The sequence below is a fragment of the Melospiza melodia genome, chromosome 8 (genome assembly GCF_035770615.1).
Source record: "Melospiza melodia melodia isolate bMelMel2 chromosome 8, bMelMel2.pri, whole genome shotgun sequence".
Taxonomy (NCBI): Eukaryota; Metazoa; Chordata; class Aves; order Passeriformes; family Passerellidae; genus Melospiza; species Melospiza melodia.
The window spans coordinates 9,176,956-9,194,734 of NC_086201.1; the positions used below are offsets into that span (position 1 = coordinate 9,176,956).

At 43.4% G+C, this 17,779-nt stretch overlaps 1 protein-coding gene across 1 annotated transcript; it reads left to right on the forward strand.

The window, feature by feature from the left end:
• The first annotated feature begins 428 nt into the window (after nt 1-428).
• Nucleotides 429-16,898, forward strand: LOC134421153 (protein mono-ADP-ribosyltransferase PARP14-like). Its single transcript, XM_063161670.1, has 19 exons — nt 429-621; nt 720-826; nt 906-939; nt 1,906-1,980; nt 2,683-2,880; nt 3,035-3,319; nt 4,225-4,461; nt 5,343-7,585; nt 8,439-8,672; nt 8,957-9,178; nt 10,147-10,228; nt 11,147-11,296; nt 11,801-11,863; nt 12,732-12,899; nt 13,716-13,934; nt 14,034-14,621; nt 15,084-15,229; nt 15,796-15,970; nt 16,193-16,898. Exons 1-19 carry the CDS (start codon nt 429-431, stop codon nt 16,480-16,482), a joined length of 5,709 nt encoding a protein of 1,902 aa, XP_063017740.1. The 3' UTR covers nt 16,483-16,898.
• Nucleotides 16,899-17,779: the final 881 nt, after the last annotated feature.

Below are 17,779 nucleotides of genomic sequence, written 5' to 3' on the forward strand. Positions count from 1 at the left end.
TCCTGAGCACTTGGTTGAAAACTTCTCAGCTAGCTGAAAAGTTGGTCTGAAGTAAAGAGCCATTGCAACCTTCCACGGTTGTGGAAGCATCTCTGGCAAAGAATGATGGAAGTGGTAATTTTACTTTGCATCATGACTTCATTTGAAAGGGTAAGGGAGGGAGAGCGAGTGTTAGCCAGTGGTTAAGCAGTGTAAGTTTAGGGGCTGAAAACACTGTGTGACACTTGGTTCTTGTGCGGCTCTGCGGAGGCGCCGGGGGCGGTGAGGGCTGTCCTGCCCCGTGAGGAGGCGCGGCGGAGCCCGGGACCCCCGGCCGTCCCGATGGGCCCGCAGGCGGAGGCGGGTTCCCGGCCCTGGGCGGAGCCCCAGGCGTCTCGGGTTCCGAGAATCGAAAGCGAAAGCGACGGGAGAGGAGCGGCCGGGCAGCCATGGACGGGCAGCGGCCGTGCTCCTTCCCGCTGCTGGTGCGGGGGGACTGGGGCCCCGCCGAGCCGCCGCCCTCGCTCAGGAAGAAGCTGCTCTGCTACTTCCAGAGCCAGAAGCGCTCGGGCGGCGGCGAGTGCGAGCTGCGGACCGGGAGCGACAGCGGCACCATCCTCGTCTGCTTCGCCCGGCCCGAGGGTGAGCGGCCGGGCCGGGCCGGGGCCGGGGGGCTGATGGCGATGCCCGCGGGCGGACGGGCGGGGGCACTCCCTGACCGGTGCCTGCTCTGTTGGCAGTGAGGGAGCGGGTGCTGAGGCGGCCGGCCCACGAGTTGGTGTGGGGGTCCGGAGAGCGGCTGTCGCTGCAGGTCACCGCGCTGCCGGCGGACGGCGACCCCGCGCAGGTGAGGCGGGCGCGGCTGCGGGCGGGCGGGGTGGCCGCTGGGGACCGCTGGTGACCGCTCTCCTCTCGTGCCCTTGCAGGAGGCGGGTCCGGCCGGCGGGACCCAGGCGCCAGGTAGGGGCTGCGGGGGCTCCGGGGCTGCGGGGGCTCCGGGGCTGGCGGGGCACCGGCCCGGCGAGCCCTGCGGAGCAGCGGGCGTGGGGAAGCGGCGGAGCCGCTGCTTGGCCGGGCCGGCCGAACGGCGCTGTAGCGCTTTGATTCTTCTCCCTGGCGCTCCCCTTCACTTCCCGAGTCCCAAACACGATGAAGTTCCTGAGGTGCTACAGTCCCCGAGCCACATCCCAGGCACCGGACAGACCGACCACGCTATCACGGCTAATACACATACACTGCATAATCAGTACACGCACTGCTACTCAATACACATCTGACTAATACACACGCGTGGCCAATACACAGTTAATCAGTGTGTGACTGCCAGTACACACAAAAGTAATCCATATGCACAGGGATAATACACAGCTCGCTGAGCTCTGCTTTCAGAGTACCTGCTTGTGCATAGTGGGGTGATTGTGCAGGTGAGGGCTGAGGGCACGGGCTGCAAAAGCAGTCTGGTGAATCTTAACATTGTCCTTTGTTTTCTAATGCACCTGCCTTTCCTCTTGTTCTAAACTAGGAAGTTGCGTGGTTATGCTGGGTCAAACACATCCTGACAGCGTCTCTTCCAGAGGTCTCAGTTTTCAAAGGTGCTTTCCTCCCAAGGGCTGAAGTCCTCAGCATTTCTTATGTCCAGTGCAGCTCTTTGTGTGAGGAAAGTGCTGTACTGTGTGGCAGGACCTGCTCCTGGTGGTTCGTGCAGCACAACTCTGTGCTGACATTATGCCCAAAGCGTCTTGAGCTCAGCATCTTTCTGTAACCAATTCAACTTTTGGCTTAAAAATAGAGATACCTGTGGAAATCTGTGATTCTCACAGTGTCAAATGAAAATTCAAGCTGTGTTAGCTCCTAGGTGTACATTAATGTGTCCGTTTTCTTCTTGAAGTACCCAGCAACTGAGAAACTGTTGTCATTTATCTCTAGTTAATGAACCCCAGGTGTCTCTTCCCATCTGTCAGAATAAGGAAACCCCTGTGTGTACTCAGCAGGAGAAGACAGGTAAGTGACACACTCACTGGTGGTGACTGTTGTATTCTTGCTCCTTTGGTTTGCTGGACCTTTCTGCTGCAGCAGTGCCCTGGTCACCTTCGTGGCTTGTGTTGTTTGTCTAATGTAGTATAGTAGTTGTGATCAGAGCTAAAAGAAATAAATGTATTTTTCCCTTTCTGTGAGTCCCTTTAGAACCCCCACTTCACTGTGTGCCTCAGACAGGTCACTTCCTTTGGGGACAGCAGTGAATGCTGGCCTTTGCTCTGGCTGAGGCTCTCCCTACCCAGACCTTCCCAGCTGCTGCCAGCCTTGCCGGGGCAGCCCTGTGCCAGAGCATCGGGAGCTGTGTACCCCAGGTACTCCTGAGCAGCTGTGGCAGCCAGCAAGTATCAAACCCAGGGGACCCACAGCTGTGTCTGAACGGTGAATGGAGAGCACTGCTTCCCCTCATGGCATGTTTGTGAAGAAGCTTTTGTATCTTTTACTTCTGCTGTCCTCGCCTGGTGATGAACCGAAGCATTTCCTCCCTATGTGTTGATGCAGCAGCTCCTGCTAGTCATCTGCTTAACTTCTTTGGGATTCTTACCCTGTTCTTTTCCCTGACCCTGAGTGTGATCTGAACAAAAAGTGGTGTGAAAGCTTGGAGGGTGGGAAGCTTGGTTTTCTTTTGAACTTTTGCCGAAGGCATTAGGGTCTGATCTTTTATTTCAGAATCATGTGAGAAATTGGAAGCAGAGAAAGCAACCTCTAGGACTTCTGCTGTAGTAGTAACCACTGCCTTTGGGAAGGAAATAGAACATGAGATTTTGGAAATGTACTTTGAGAGTAAAAGGAGGTCTGGTGGGGGGCCCATTAAGTCCTCTGTCAAAAAGGATGACCAAGTGATTATCACCTTTCAGGAAGAGCAAGGTATGTTATGGGTGTTACACTGCTTAAGCTCTCTTTTAAAAATTTGCTGGTGCAGGATCTCTCTGTGGGCATTGCTCCAAGAAGAAATGGTATATTATTGCTATTGATTAACATGCTACTCTGCAGTGACATCTCTGTTTTTCTGTGGGACCAGATGCCCAAGAAGTTTTACAAAGAAAGCATCACTTGAGTAAAATTGATCTGATTGTGAAGCCATGGCAAGTGGCAACTTCTCAGGAGTCTTGCCAAGTGGAGAACTCTGAAGGATCCCTGCTTCCCACCGCAGTTGTGCTGGAAAATGTGAAGGACACGATCAAAGATTGCATGTTAATTTTGCTGGTAGAGAATGTCAGTGGCTTGTCAGAGGAGGATGGTGACTTCAGTGTGGAAATGATACCTGAGTTATGTGCTGCTGTAGTTACTTTCACTGGAAATACTGGTAAGAAGGAGTCAGAGTTGAAGCTCTTTTTATTAGGTACCTGTTTGTATGCGTGTGTGTGAGTGAGATTAAACTAGAAGTATTATCTTTTGTATTTTTAAGATTTGATCTGATATTGTGTCCTTTTAAAGGAGGATTTACTTCACTTAAATAATGCCATAACCTTTATCTGTGAGCTACAGAGGCCAGTGCAAGTCAGAAAGAGAGCTAGCTCTGGTTTTGATAGTAAACACAACAGGTAGGACTAAAACCAAACTATAACTTAAAACAAGCAATAAAGGATGTACTTGGTCTGAGAACAGAACAATGGTAAAAGCTGTCCTTGCCAAAAGCTGTCCTTCAGAGAAGGTGTAGATTTTTCTGCCTTAGAAATGATTTGTCTCTCAAGTCACGCTCCAGTCCTAAATTTTTGGGGTAGCCTTTAGGAAATAAGGATATTTAAGAAACTTAATTGTTTTTCCTTGGCAGACGGAAAAGTGATTTGACTGTCTTTTATTGTGAGAATAACAGGGGGAGAAATAGCTGAAATGAGAATGTATTTGTCATAAAATGGAGAGAATTTGAATTCTTAATTTGTGTCTTATTAGTTGTGTACAAAGCCATAGCCTAAAAATGAACCTGGTGTTGCTTTCTGCTGGAGCTAAAGAACCCAGTGACAGTCGTAGGAAAACCAGTGGGAAATTCCAGCTGCAGTCATTGTAGTCAACAATTGTAATCAACCATGGGGGGAATACTGAGTGACAGATACTGAATATGTGGAAGGAGGTAGCTTTGTGGGCAGCTCTGGACTGGTTTTGTAATTCAGTGCTTTGATCAGTGTACACAGTGATAGTCTGCTAACATCATGGCAGAAAAACAAGCTCCAAGTTTGATCTTTTCTTTTTTCTTCTCCTTTCTCTTTCTAGATGCAGAGGAATTTGTTGAAAAGCTGAATCAAAACCAGAGAGCAAGGGAACAAAACATTACTGCATGGTGCCTTGAGCAAACAAAAACTGTTAGGGCTGAAAATATACCACCCAACACCTCCAGTCACTACATTGCTCTCTACTTTGAAAATGAGAAGTACGGCGGTGCACAGACCGTGGGTGTTCAACTGCTGCCTGATGAAGATGCAGCTATCATTACATTTGGTGACCAAAAAGGTATTGCAGAAATGCAGAGCCCTTGTTGTTTGAGCACCTCCCATTTAAAGACCAAAATGGGAATTTTCTAGAGAAATACCTCCTTTGCCCTTGTAAAATGGCAGACGTGGTGCTTTGCCCAGAGGTCTCATGCTAAGTGGAGTGCAAGCTTCAGTTTTGGACCAGCTGGCCATAAGGCATAGAATTTTTTCATTTTCTAGAAAGTTTATTTCACCCAGGCCTTGATTCTTACAGAGTTCAGGTTGCAGTTTGAGTTCTATGGGGAGTGCACAGCCCCCTGGGCACAGGAGATTCCCCCCCATCTGCCATCTTGGGCACCAGCTGCCCATGGCAACGTGCCAGTCTGGCTCATCTCAGGACAACTCCTTGGGCAGCTTTTTGGCTGGAGAGCAGGTGCTGTGGGTTGTCCAGTCAGTGGCAGAAAGACGAGTGACTGTGAAAAGTGTAGGACAAGGGAGAAGCTGGGGGCATTGCAGTGAAGGGGAGAATTGAAGAGATGGTCTTTTGGGAAAACAGAGGAGCTGTGGATTGAACTGCTGAGTAATCGCCCAGACAACTGTGGAGCTTCAAGTGCAGCATATAAGAGAAGTGGGGGCAGAGATTATGCACACCTCCTCCCAGAGGTGGATGCTGTTGTGCTTGACTGTGTCTCTTCAACTCAGTTTCTGACATTTAAAATGAATAATTCTTCAGAAATCTGGAATTATTTCTATTTGGGAAGTGGAGGAAATTAATCGAAAACCGTTCTTAAAAATAACAAACACTATTATATAGAAAATACAGTTTTAAAACCCCCAAACAATGAAAAAAAAAACCCAGAATAAAAGAGAAGATCCTAAGTGCTGACATTAATAACTTTGGGGGTTGTTTGTTTGTTTTAGATGTAACAAATATCCTGGCAAAGAAGCATTCACTCAACAAAACACCAATCTTTGTCTATCCTTACTACACCTCACTGGAAACGGCTCTATATGGAAAGGAAGGACCACAGATAAAGAAACCAGATCCAATTACATTGCCTCTGGATCCCTATATCTGGATTTATTTGCAAGGAAATAGTAGCTTAATTAAGGCAATAGATCATGAAATGGCAAAGTGTAATTGTGTGCCAGTGTGGCCTGGTCCCCTCTGTACAGATCCAACAGTTACTTTGCATCCTTCAGCTATTTTTTCTGAGCGGAAGAGATCTGTATCTAGATTGGTCAAGGCATGGAAAAAGGAAGTTTCTACAGCATTTTCACACACCATATCAAAGTATGAAGCAATTAAATGTCAAGTAAACACAGAGGTGTGGGAAGCCATTAGGAACAGCTTTCTCCATGATGAAGTTCTGATGATCCCATATATTTCCAAGGATTTACATGTTCTAGTAGGTGAAAAAGAAGTTGTGAAGAAGGTTGAACAAGAACTGAAGCTTCTGATCGAAAAGGCCACCAGAGAAATTGAAAGAGAAAAGACAAGAACTGAACTGAAAGTCAATTCAGTGAATCCAGGGGACTATGGAATTTTACAGATTACTGGTCTGGAAGAAAAATTTCATAAAGAATTCCCAAACCTGCAAATTACTTATGATAATTTGGAGAAGAGCATCAGCCTGTCTGGAGTGCCTGAGGAAGTTTACAAAGTAAAAGGAGAAATACTTGATCATGTATACAAAATGGCAAAGAAAGCAATTAATGTCCACCCTTCTATTTTTCAGTTTTTAGAGCATATTGATAGTGAAACTCTGTCACAGAGCCTGTTTATATCAAAACAAATTAATGTCTTTTATGAGCTTGGTGTGGGAGAGATCATCCTGAAAGGGAATGCTCCTGAAGATCTCCTAAAAGCAGAGGAAAAAATAAAGAAAGAACTGGACCACAAAAGTATTACTTTGGGGGATGAGTCGGTCCTTCAGAAGGAGGAATGGCAGATGCTAGTCGAGGAAAACTGCTCTAATGGAGCTGTAGCAGTCACTCAGGCAGAGAGTCAGATCATGATTGCTGGTCTTTCTGAAGCTGTAGCAAAAGCCTTTAAAGAACTTTCCAGCTTTATAGATGAAAACACACAGGTGCAAAAGGTCATTGAAGGGAAGCCGATGGCACTCATAAAGTTTTTTAAGAAAGAGAAGGTCAATGATTGGGCTGCCCTACCAAAAAAGGGTGTGAAAGTTGACTTTAGCACTCAGAAGAACTGTGAAGTTGTATTGTTGAGTGGGCCAAAGACAAAAGTGTTGGAGGGAGTCAGCTTAGTTGAGCAAATTCTGTCTGGCTTGCATTTTAAGCGCGTGGTGATTGACTTGCCAGGAGCCAAGGCGTATATAAAAGAGCAAGCACACCTTTTGGCCCTCAATATAAAAGAAATGTACAAGTGTTTAGTCCTACTGGAAGAGCAGCCAGAAGAACACAGTAACAGAGGCAAGCTCCATATGCAGGTGACCATGGGTGAAACTGTAATAGCGCTTTATGAAGCTGACTTGTGCTCTCATCCTGTTGATGTTGTGGTGAATGCATCTAATGAAGACCTAAAACACATTGGTGGCCTGGCTGAGGCGCTGTCAAGAGCAGCTGGGCCAGCCCTGCAGGAGGAGTGTGATGAGGTGGTGGGGATGCTGGGGAATTTGCAGCCTGGTGACGCCGTGATGACGCGCGCCGGGAAACTGCCCTGCAAGAACGTCATCCACGCTGTCGGGCCCAGGTGGAGCAGCAACAGACCAGAAATCTGTGTGAACCTGTTGAGGAAGACAGTGAAAAAATGTCTACAACTAGCTGAAAGGCACAAGCATAGTTCCATAGCTCTGCCTGCTATAAGTGGAGGGATTTTTGGCTTCCCGATGGAACTGTGTACTTATTCCATTGTATCCTCCATCAAGGAGACCTTGGAAGAGTCCAAGGGGAACAGGAGCTTGAAGGAGGTTCATCTTGTGGGTTTTGCACAGGATAGCATTCAGGCTTTCAGCAAGGCATTTGGAGAAGTGTTTTCAGAGTCTTCAGCTTCCTACAGGCCACTGCATCATGTCACTTCAGTTCCTCAACCCAGGCAGAGAACTTTCAAGCGTATGAAACGTATGAATAACTTCCCATTCATAACAACTCAGGAAGGCCTTCACATCGTCCTGCAAACAGGAAGCATTGAAGATGCTGCAGTAAGTGTTCCAAATTACCTCCTTTTGAAATAAAAAGTGGGTTCTTTTGTGTCTTTTTTTAAAGCTAACAAACACAAAACCAATGTCATTCGTAGTCATGCAGCTGGTATTGCACTTCCTGTGGAGAACCAGTGATTTTGATCATTGATTTCTGGTTGCCTTCTGCACTGAATTTCTGTTAGCTGGCTGATAGATTCTTTACTGGGATTGCCAGTACTGGAAGCAGCTTCATCCCGGACCCTTCTGCAAAACCTCTGAGGAGTGGATGCCTCCCACAGCTTGTGCATGCAGCTCCTCCAGTTGGCCAGGGCAGAATATATGTTAAAATATGTATGGGGCTCTTCCTGAGGAGCTAAATAAAGGGTTTGACAAAATGTTTAGTGCCCTTTGTACTTCTCTCATTCATAAGTTACTGCTTTTCTCACTTCTTTCTCCTTAGATTACCCCAAATCTTGTTTGTCCTCAGTGTCTTTGTGTCCCCCTAAACCAGCCATACATGGGAAGCCCTGCCTACCTCACTGAACTCAGATTTTGGTCTGTGAGCCTCTCTTTGAGAACAAACTTGCAAAAATGTTTTTCAAATGGAGGCAGAGTGAATAAACAAGGAATGCAGAGTTCTCACTCCCATTAGGCTGAATTTAATTTCGTTGTTAGCTCAGTTTTGTCTTTCTTCGGGCAGGCTCATGATATTAGTATTGAACATAATTTCTGGTTTATTCCAAAACTTTGTTCTCTCTGATTGCTGTCCCAAAAATTTACCTTGTAGAACATCAGGCAGGCTGTATTTGATTATCCAACGCAAAATTTAAATTTGATATTGACAAGCTAGAGTTTTTGCTTGTGTGTTTTTCAGACATCCGTTGTTGTCGTCAGTGTTGGCAAAGATCTCCAGCTTGACAAAGGGCCACTTGGTAAAGCTCTGCTGAGCAAGGCAGGGCCCATGCTTCAGACAGGCTTGAGCAAAGAAGGTGGAGGAAGAATACCTGAGGAAGGATCTGTGTTGAAAACTAAAGGTTACAATCTGGCTTGCAGTGTTGTGCTTCATGCTGTGGTACCTGTGTGGTCCCAGAAAAACACACCTGCAAAGGTAAAAGGGTCTTTATTTGTCTGAATTTTTCTGGGATTTATAGTGTGTTTAATGCCACTTTTCCTCTGAAATGAGAGACAGGGTCATAGAAGATGAGAGAGTTTGACACACTCTTTTTTAACTGTGGGCTGATCCCTTATTGACTAATAAATTCCTTGTGAATTCCTTGTGTATGGAATTAATTGTATTTTAATATGAAGAGATAGCTGAAATGGAAGGTCTTACATTACACATACTGGGAAAAAATTACCTCCAGTAACTGAAAAAATAATTGTGCTTTACAGGTCTTGGGTGACATAATCACAAAATGCCTGGAGATTGCTGAAGAACTGTCTTTGAAATCAATTACTTTTCCAGCAATTGGGACAGGGAATTTAGAATTCCCAAGATCTGTTGTTGCTAAATTATTGTTTGACAAAGTGTTTGAATTCAGTAGTGAAAACAGAGTGAATTCTCTTGAAGAAGTTCGCTTCCTGTTGCACACAAAAGACACAGCTAATATTCAGGTGAGTTACTGTGGTTTCCTTTCTCTATTATATTATGGTGTATGTGAGTCTGTCTTATGATACTTGGCTATCTGATGCTGTTCAAAGAATCTGCAAGGTGCTTGTTCTTACACTAAGGAAAAAGTTTGGTGACAGTCTCTAGATCATCTGTACTGAAAGCTGTCTTTTTGGTTCTACCTCCCATGGTCACCCACATATCGAGTACAGTCCTGCTCCCTTTCTATCTTTTTCTGTTTCCTGAGAATAATACGTACAAAAATGTGATTACTCTTTATCTCATGAACTCACCTAATTCATCAGCCTATAGGTCAGACAAATTTGCTGTAACTACTGCTTCAGTGCCTGCACCCTTGGCAAACAGGTGTGCTTAGGAGGAATCGTTGTGCTAGGATTGCTGTGCTGGTAAACTTCTCCAGTAGAAACATAAAAGTATCCTGCACCCCCTCTCTTCAGTGTCCCCTTAGCATAAATTTTCTCTAGCCACACTCAAGTTACTCATTTCACACCGAAAGAGAGCACTCACACTGTGAATTGATGTCCTGATAAGTGTTTCTACATCTGTTTCCTTCTGTACTTTGTGCTAGAGCTTTCAATACATTTGGAAAGGCTAAACTTGAAGGCTACTGTGTCAAAGCCTGAGAGATTGTGCCTAGAGAAGGGTGGCATTCCCTGTGAGAGCTGAGCTAATGAAAACAACTCACTCACTGTAAGGATGCCTTCTGCTGCTGTGTCCCTGTGGAATGGTAACTAGGGTTTGGCTCAGTTATTTGTGATTTTGTGATGCTCACACTGAACAGCCTTGCTCTCTGAGAACAACATCTGTCAGGACTTGCCATCAGCATTGTGGCAGATGATGTGAAGTAATTTCAATTTAGTTCTTTCTAAATGCTTTTTAGCTTTGCTTTTCAGACCTTTATTTTTACTGTGTGAAGACTTCTACAGGGGTTGATTGTAATTTCATTCTCTAGGAATTTTCAGATGAACTTGAAAGCAGGTCTGTAGCTGTTAAAGGGCAGAAGCCTTCTCCAAATGACACGAGCCAAAGCCCAGGTAAGGTTAATCACAAAGCTGTGTGCCTACTTTTTTTTTTTTAATTGTTTTTTTTCAAGTATTCCAGGGAATGCATTCATTATGGATATTTAGGTACTTGCTTGGTGAGCATGTCATTCCCAAAGTGTGAGTGGCTGCTGTGAAAGCCATATTTTCAGGCTGAGTGTCTGTTACGTCTGCAATAGTATTAGAGATGATAAGAAGAAAAGTGTTTCTGTGATTCTGTATCTGGATAGCGCCCCTCAAAATTGGAACAGCAGAAGCTGTAAGGTGTCAAGGGCACAAGCAGTGCTTTTTCTTTTATTGCTGCAGCTGTAGATTAAACTGTGAACAAGGCAGTGTCTTCCTCTGTCCTGGGAAGGCAGGTGAGATCCTGAGTATGCATGTTGAAGTGGTCTTTTTGAAATACTCTCAAATCTTTTACGTGTTCAGATGAATAGCAAAACCAAACTGAAATGTCTTTGGTATTATCCATCTTAATGGAACTGCAGCCTGTAGAAAAATGAGTTACACGTTGAAATCTTAATTATGATTTTACAAATAACACGTGGGTAAAAAGTTCCACCTTTTCAAGAAGTAGAAAACCTGCCTGGAAACTCTGTGAGACACAGGAAAAAGGGAGTGAGACTTGGAAAGTTTGCTGCTCTCTTGCATTGGAGTTTTGCAATGGTAAAACGTCACTAAGTAGTGTCTGCATAACAGGTGTGCTGCAATACACATTTTCCCTGCTGTCCTGCCATGACAGAAATGATGGGAATGAGTGCAGGTTGAGTACAGACTCCTGTGAGAAGGAATGATTTTCAGTAGCATGGCAGGCAATCCTTTCCACAGGCTGAGTCTGTAGCCAAACTGTGGTCTCTGTAGGCATTGTACCCAATCACTCCTTTCTGCTCAGGATCTGTATTTCTTTCCCTGCAGCTTTTTCTGCTATCCCTTCAAGCTCAGCACACAGTGTGCCTGAAATGACAATTGGCTCCGTGGTGTTCCAGGTGGCAGAAGGTGATATTACCAAGGAGGTGGGAGATGCCATTGTAAACATAACAAACCAAACCTTCAGCCTCAAAACAGGTATTTTAATTGATACTATGTGTGAAAAAAGTATATGTGCTTGGAAGGGCTGGGAAGGAAGAGGAGCAAGTATTTCTCTTCAATGCTTTATAGGCTTTTATTTGCTTCACAGTGTTGTTTCTGTTTTGCTTCTTAGGGTACAAAAGTTCAATTAGGGAATGTCTGAACTTTTTTCCACTTGTTTATCTGTGTTACTGGACAGCATGTTGAAGACTCCCTTGCAGAAAGGGAAACTAAAAATCTTTTCATAGAACACCTCTCAGACTAAAGGAGGAGAGAAATGTTAGTGAGGTTTTGACCTTAGTGAAACTTGTTAGGTACTCAAAACATCAATTTGAATTGAAAAGCATATAAGGCTAAAATTTTGGCTACACTGTTTTAAATTTATCATCTGTAATGTTATCAGAAATGAGGCATTTTTAGTTGTGATGAGGCATACAGTTCTGCCTCAGATGGGACTTTAACAGCAGTAACAGTGGATCCATGTTGCTTTTCTCATTTAAGGTGTCTCCAGAGCAATTCTGAATGGTGCTGGAAAAGCAGTTGAAGATGAATGTGGTGTACTAGGTATGGTACAACATTTCTGACCTTTCCAAAGGTCTTAATGCATGGCAGGGAATCTCTTGGAATATTTTCTTAGTACTGACTGCTGTAGTTCCATCTGTATTACACACTGTGTTACAGCAACTAGTTTTTAATCCGTTTATGTGGTATTTGTGAAACATCTAATGAGGGAAGAAAAGGAAAAATCTTCAGGAAGAGACAGCTTCTGAGCATACATAAAGATCCAAATCTATTATTATTGTTATCCTCTTATTCTAATAAAGATTTCCTTGATAAAAACAGTCAGCATCAAACAGAGTGAGGAGCAAGGGGTGATGCTGGCAAAAATGTTAATAGAAAAACCATTTGTGGGCCAAATACAGCTGTTGGACAGCAACTCTAATGAAAGAGTAAAGATGGAGGAGTATGTGGTTTAAATCACCAGAAAATAAGGGAAGTGGGAAATATGCAGGTGTGGAGATCAGCTGGGAAGATCAACCAAAGGAAGAGAACTATGTGGAAGAGATCTGAGGTAAACAAGCTGTTCTTGCATAGGCCAAGAGGGCTAGGTGCCTGCAGGTGGATGGCATATTTGTGTGTGTGTGTAGACAGACTGCCAGTCTGCATGAAGTTCTTCAAGTTTACTGAGCAAACCTGACAAACAAAGGCACATAATAAATTTATTTGCCAAAGGAGGCAAATATTTTACAAAAATAAACTGAGCTCTTGTGCCTTGGAAGAGAAAATTGAGTGAAGGGGTTGCTCATTTTATGGAAGGAGACAAAAGCTTATCCTGGGGCAAATTTCTCAACGTTTCTTATTTCCTAATGAGGACTAGTACACATCTATATTGGGGATAATTGTTGATTATTTTTTCTTACTTATGTTTCAGCCCAGAAAACTGGCAAGAACTATATCATCACCCAGGCAGGAAACCTGCCATGCAAAAACATAATGCATTTTGTTTACCAAAATGATATCAAGTCCCTGGTTTCCCAGGTGCTCCAGGAGTGTGAGCTGCAGCAGTACACCTCTGTCATCTTCCCAGCAATTGGAACAGGTCTGTGTCTCCCTTTTCTGAAAAGGGTTCAGTGCACGTGTTTCTGCTGATCTCAGGGCTCAAGGGATGAGTTTGATTTATCTGGAGAGGTTATTATTTGGTGAAGATATGTTTGGAAATATGCAGTCTTTAAAATGCTATTAGGAGTCTTATGAAAGCTAGAAATCTTCACTCCTTACAGAGATCTAGTACATCAAGAGCATGAGTCTTCTAAAGCCAGCACTTCCTTGCTAACAGGGATTCAAAGGCATGTCTGTGCTTGCTGAAGAACCTGCAGCCTGGTATGTGTGGGCAGCTCATCAGAGAGTAGCCAGGGACCTGCTTCTCCATTGCTGAAATCAGTAGGTGATGGAACTCTGGCCAGCAGCTGCACAAGCAGGATTGATACAAATGTCAAAAAGCCCAGGCTGGCCCTTTTTCTTCTTCTCTTGTTCTTGAGAATCCAGAACTGCAGCCCATGCACGTGGGAACCTCATGCATGAATAAAGCTAGGCTTGCATTTTGACTACTGGGTCACTGAGCAGCAGGCCTATTGCCTGTTAGTTACCCAAGCCATATCATCTACATCATATCCTGATTGGTTGCCAAGCCAACAAAAGGAAACTCCCATTTTTCCCTTACTAGAGAAGTGGTCCACAACTTTCTTTTCCTGATAAGTAGAAACCTTTCTTGATTGCCAACCTGACGTTATTCTCAACCTGTTTATGATCCAGGTGATTGTGTGGGTGTGTTCATAGCTCTTCTTTTAAAGATGTTTTAATCATCTGTAACAGTTATTAACACTTTCTAGAGCAAACTCTCTGCAACTTTTTTCAGGAGAGGCACGCCGCAATCCAGCTGAGGTGGCTGGCAACATGATAGATGCAGTAACTGACTTTGCAAAAAGGAATCCTTCCACGTCTGTGAAAACTATTAAAGTTGTCATCTTTCAGCCACATCTGATGAGTGTGTTCCAAGCAAGCATGCAGAAAAGAGAACAGTCTACTGCAACACGAATCAAATCGTTTGTTTCCAAGGCATATCACATGGGTAAATGTAAGTAGATGTCACTTAAATACAGGTTATAGATCAATCTGTTTAGCACCAGCTAAAAGAGATTAATATTAATGACAATATTTATGTATTTCAATGTAGCACTCTGGAGCTCTGAGAAACATTCCCCAAAGGGAAAAACCAAAGTGGTTTCGGAAAAGAAAATGGATCTGGCTGTTGTGCAGATTTGTGGTGAAAATAAAAAAGAAGTGGAAGAAGCTGAAAAGTGGCTGAGAAGGGCAATTTCAAACGAACAATCTCATACAGAAATTGTAGACGAGACTATCTCTCATTTCGATGACGAAGAGGTTGAAGAACTGGATGACCTAGAAAATAAATTAAAAATTTATCTTAATTTGAAGAGTACCTCTATTGAAATTACAGGGGTTGCAAAAGATGTCTGCCAGGCTTCTTCAGCTGTTCATAAAATGATCCGCAAGATAAAAGCTGCTAAAGAGGCCCAGGCAAAACTTCTACAAAATTCAGTTGAATGGAAATACAGTGAAAAGGATTCCTATGTACCCTTCAACAGTCTCACAAATGTGGAGTTGGAAAATGCTTACAAGGCAAAGCAGAAAACTGTTGAAGTCATCATTGGTGAGCGAATATACACAGTGGATATGGAACGCAAGACTGCTGTGGATGACCAAGGAGGACAGATACCCATTATACGTATTGACAAATCTGAAGGTAAGGAAAAGCATCTTGACAGACTGATGTTCCCATGAAACAACCTGGTTGCATCCAGTAAGAGAAAAGAAAAGGGAATGATGAGAATATTTAAAATACATGTTAGAAGCTTTGTGCAGGTGCGTTTTTGGAGAATGTAGAAAGGAGCCAAACTCGGAAATAAAAGAACTTAGAAACTATTTAAAATATTTTGAAAAGAGAGTAATGTGTTCTGATGTTCTTAGCAGGCTTACTGGCAATAATGTTCTAATGTAGCCATTGTCATGCTAGATCTCAGCTCACTTCTGTTCTTGAGCCATACCCTCTTCCATTTACTGCTGCTCCTTTACAATACAAGGAGATCTTTCTTTCTGAGTCATCCATAAGCAAGATGTGTAGACTTCTAGAAGGATTTGTAGCAGGTCATGTTTAATTTTAGGCAGGGGATTTGGGTGAAAATGATTGATGGTGTTTCTTCTGCAGATCAAAAGTCAATAGTGCTCCCTCCAACGTGGGACCCTATGGAAAATGAGCAACTCAAAATAGTGGAACTAAAAGCAGACTCAAGAGAGTATAAAGATGTGCAAGAAAGGTTTCTGCAGACCTGTCAGTCATTCAGAATTGAAAAGGTAAAAGCAAGTCATCATTTCTGAGCATAACTAACTTAATGATGAGTGATGAAGGATACTGATAACACAAAAAGAAATTCCCCATGGATTTCTAAAGTTGGGACAAGTCTTTCTGGCTGTCATTAACTTTATTCAGCTTCAATCAGTTTAATGTTGCAGTTGAGGTATTTGGAGCAGCTCTTAAGCAGTCACTCCTTCAGCTCCAGGGGAGAGTGCTCTTCCTTGGAATGGTTTTTGCTGTAGCAGAGCACATGTTTTGCCCACATAAGCCATGTGTGCTGTGCAGACCCAGCAGGCATCTACGGCCTGGAAACCTGTGAAAAGCTCCTGTATTGTTTCCCAGAAAGTGTTTGTCTCATGATTTGGGCTGGGTTCTGCTATCTGCCATGCCAAAGTTTGGAAGGATTTGGAAAGTTTGGAAGATGACTAACTTTTTTCATCAACTGATATATGTGTATTTGAGCTAAGAGGGGAATCTTGGAAGCAGATTGAATGACTGATAGGCTAATTTTTTTCATGGCAGCAACCTACCCACTTTCTTTCTGTCTTACTTTCAAACTTCACAGATTGAAAGGATACAGAACCAATATTTATGGAAAAACTACCAAATAAAAAAGTGTGAAATAGATAAAAAAAATGGCAACAGAAATAATGAGAGGCTTCTGTTTCATGGGACAAGTCAGGAATCATTAACCCTTATTAACAAAAAAGGATTTAACCGGAGCTATGCTGGAATGCACGGTAATGTAACTTTCAAAACAACTCTTGTTTTCCTCTATAGGGCTGGGACTGATTTGCCATGCCATGTATAGCCCTACCTTGTATGCAAAATAATTTATTTTGTTGTATCTCCCTACTGCAAATAAAAAGCAGAGTTGTCCATAGATTCACAGGCTCAGAAGGTGGCAGATAAGGAGTTGCTGCTACTGAAACACTCACAAACCTTTGCTTTTCTGACTACAGCTGCAAACTTCGGAAACGGAACGTACTTTGCTGTTAATGCCAACTATTCTGCCCACGACTTGTACTCTAGACCAGATGTGAATGGGAAGAAATACATGTACTTGGCCCGAGTCCTTGTTGGAGAATATTCTCTGGGGATAAAAGGATCAATTACTCCAGCACAAAAAAATGTTAGCAACTCTGTAGATCTGTATGATAGTTCAACTGATAATGTGAGCCACCCTTCCATGTTCATAATTTTTAATGACATTCAAGCTTACCCAGAATACCTTATCACTTTCACTAAGTAAGTATTTTGATTGCAGCCACAACTGCATGTCTTTCAGCCTTTATGTAGGATGGAAACATCTTTAACAAAACACACAACAAAAATAATAAAGAATTATGTCAAATTAAATTCTGAGTTGATTTAAGCAATCTCTGGCAATTTCTGATCCCCCTGAAGCTTGTTTACACTTGAGCAGCTGAATGTATTAAGACTTGAGCACGATATTGTACTGCAATCCTCTTTTAGATTATGTAGTGAGCCTTTGTACTGTATCAGCCACACAGCCTTAGGGTCTTCCTAATTGCTGGTGGGGAATTGGAAGGGATAATGCAGCCGTGGACTGTTCAGTGTTGCATTTCTGATGCCTTCTTACTCTGTGACAATCTCATAACAAGTTATGTTAGAGCAGTTTTCAATAAATGAACCAGTTGTACTAAATAGTTTGTGTTTGTCTAAATCTCTTTGAACATTTAGCATTGGTTTTTAAACAGTGGACTTCAATGAACTTGACATTACAGATATGGAATGACTTGTTTTTAAATACATAACCCTGCTGCTTTCTAGCACCCACAACTTTGAAAAGCCCTTGGCTCCTCTGAATGTATTGGGTTTGACTTACTTGGTTGTATGATTAAGAAAAAAAATCTTCTAATGCTTTCTTTTACATAATTAGGTTACTGTTTCAGTTTTACCCTGGGTGCTGTAGGGTAACTGTGGCCAAGGGACACTTTTCTAGGGAAGGGGTGTGAAATAACACGAATATGCAAGTCAAGTATCTCAGAGCTATAAACCTCAGGCTGTGCATTTGTACATCCCATCCTTCTGTGACAGCAGTGGAGCTGCTCCTTTTGGGCTTTTTTTGCTTTTTACTATGTAAAAAAACCTTTTTCAGTGGTTACAAAAGTTCTGGTTTTGACCACTGAAAATTGCTGACTGTTGAGCTCAAGTGTGTTGAAACCAATTTAACCTAGAGCTGGAAATCAAGGTATTGGTATGGGGGCCAAAAGTCTTTAAGTTTTGCTTATACAGTGGATAAAATTATTAAATCCCCATAACAAATACCTGTGGCCAGTGGTTCATCAGCCTGCCAGGAGCCAGAGGAGATGGCTCCAGGTGCCTCATTGCTGCTGATGTGTCACTGGTACCAGTGTGACCATTCTCTCCAGGAGCCAGCACTGCATCAGGTCTCAGCTTCCCCAGCGCCACAAGAAGCTGCAGAGGACACCAAGGTGTCTTTCACCAGTGCTTTTCTTACAGGTGTCTAGGGCATAAAGCCTGGAGCAGAAACCTGTCACCCTGGGCTTTGTGCAGGCCATGAG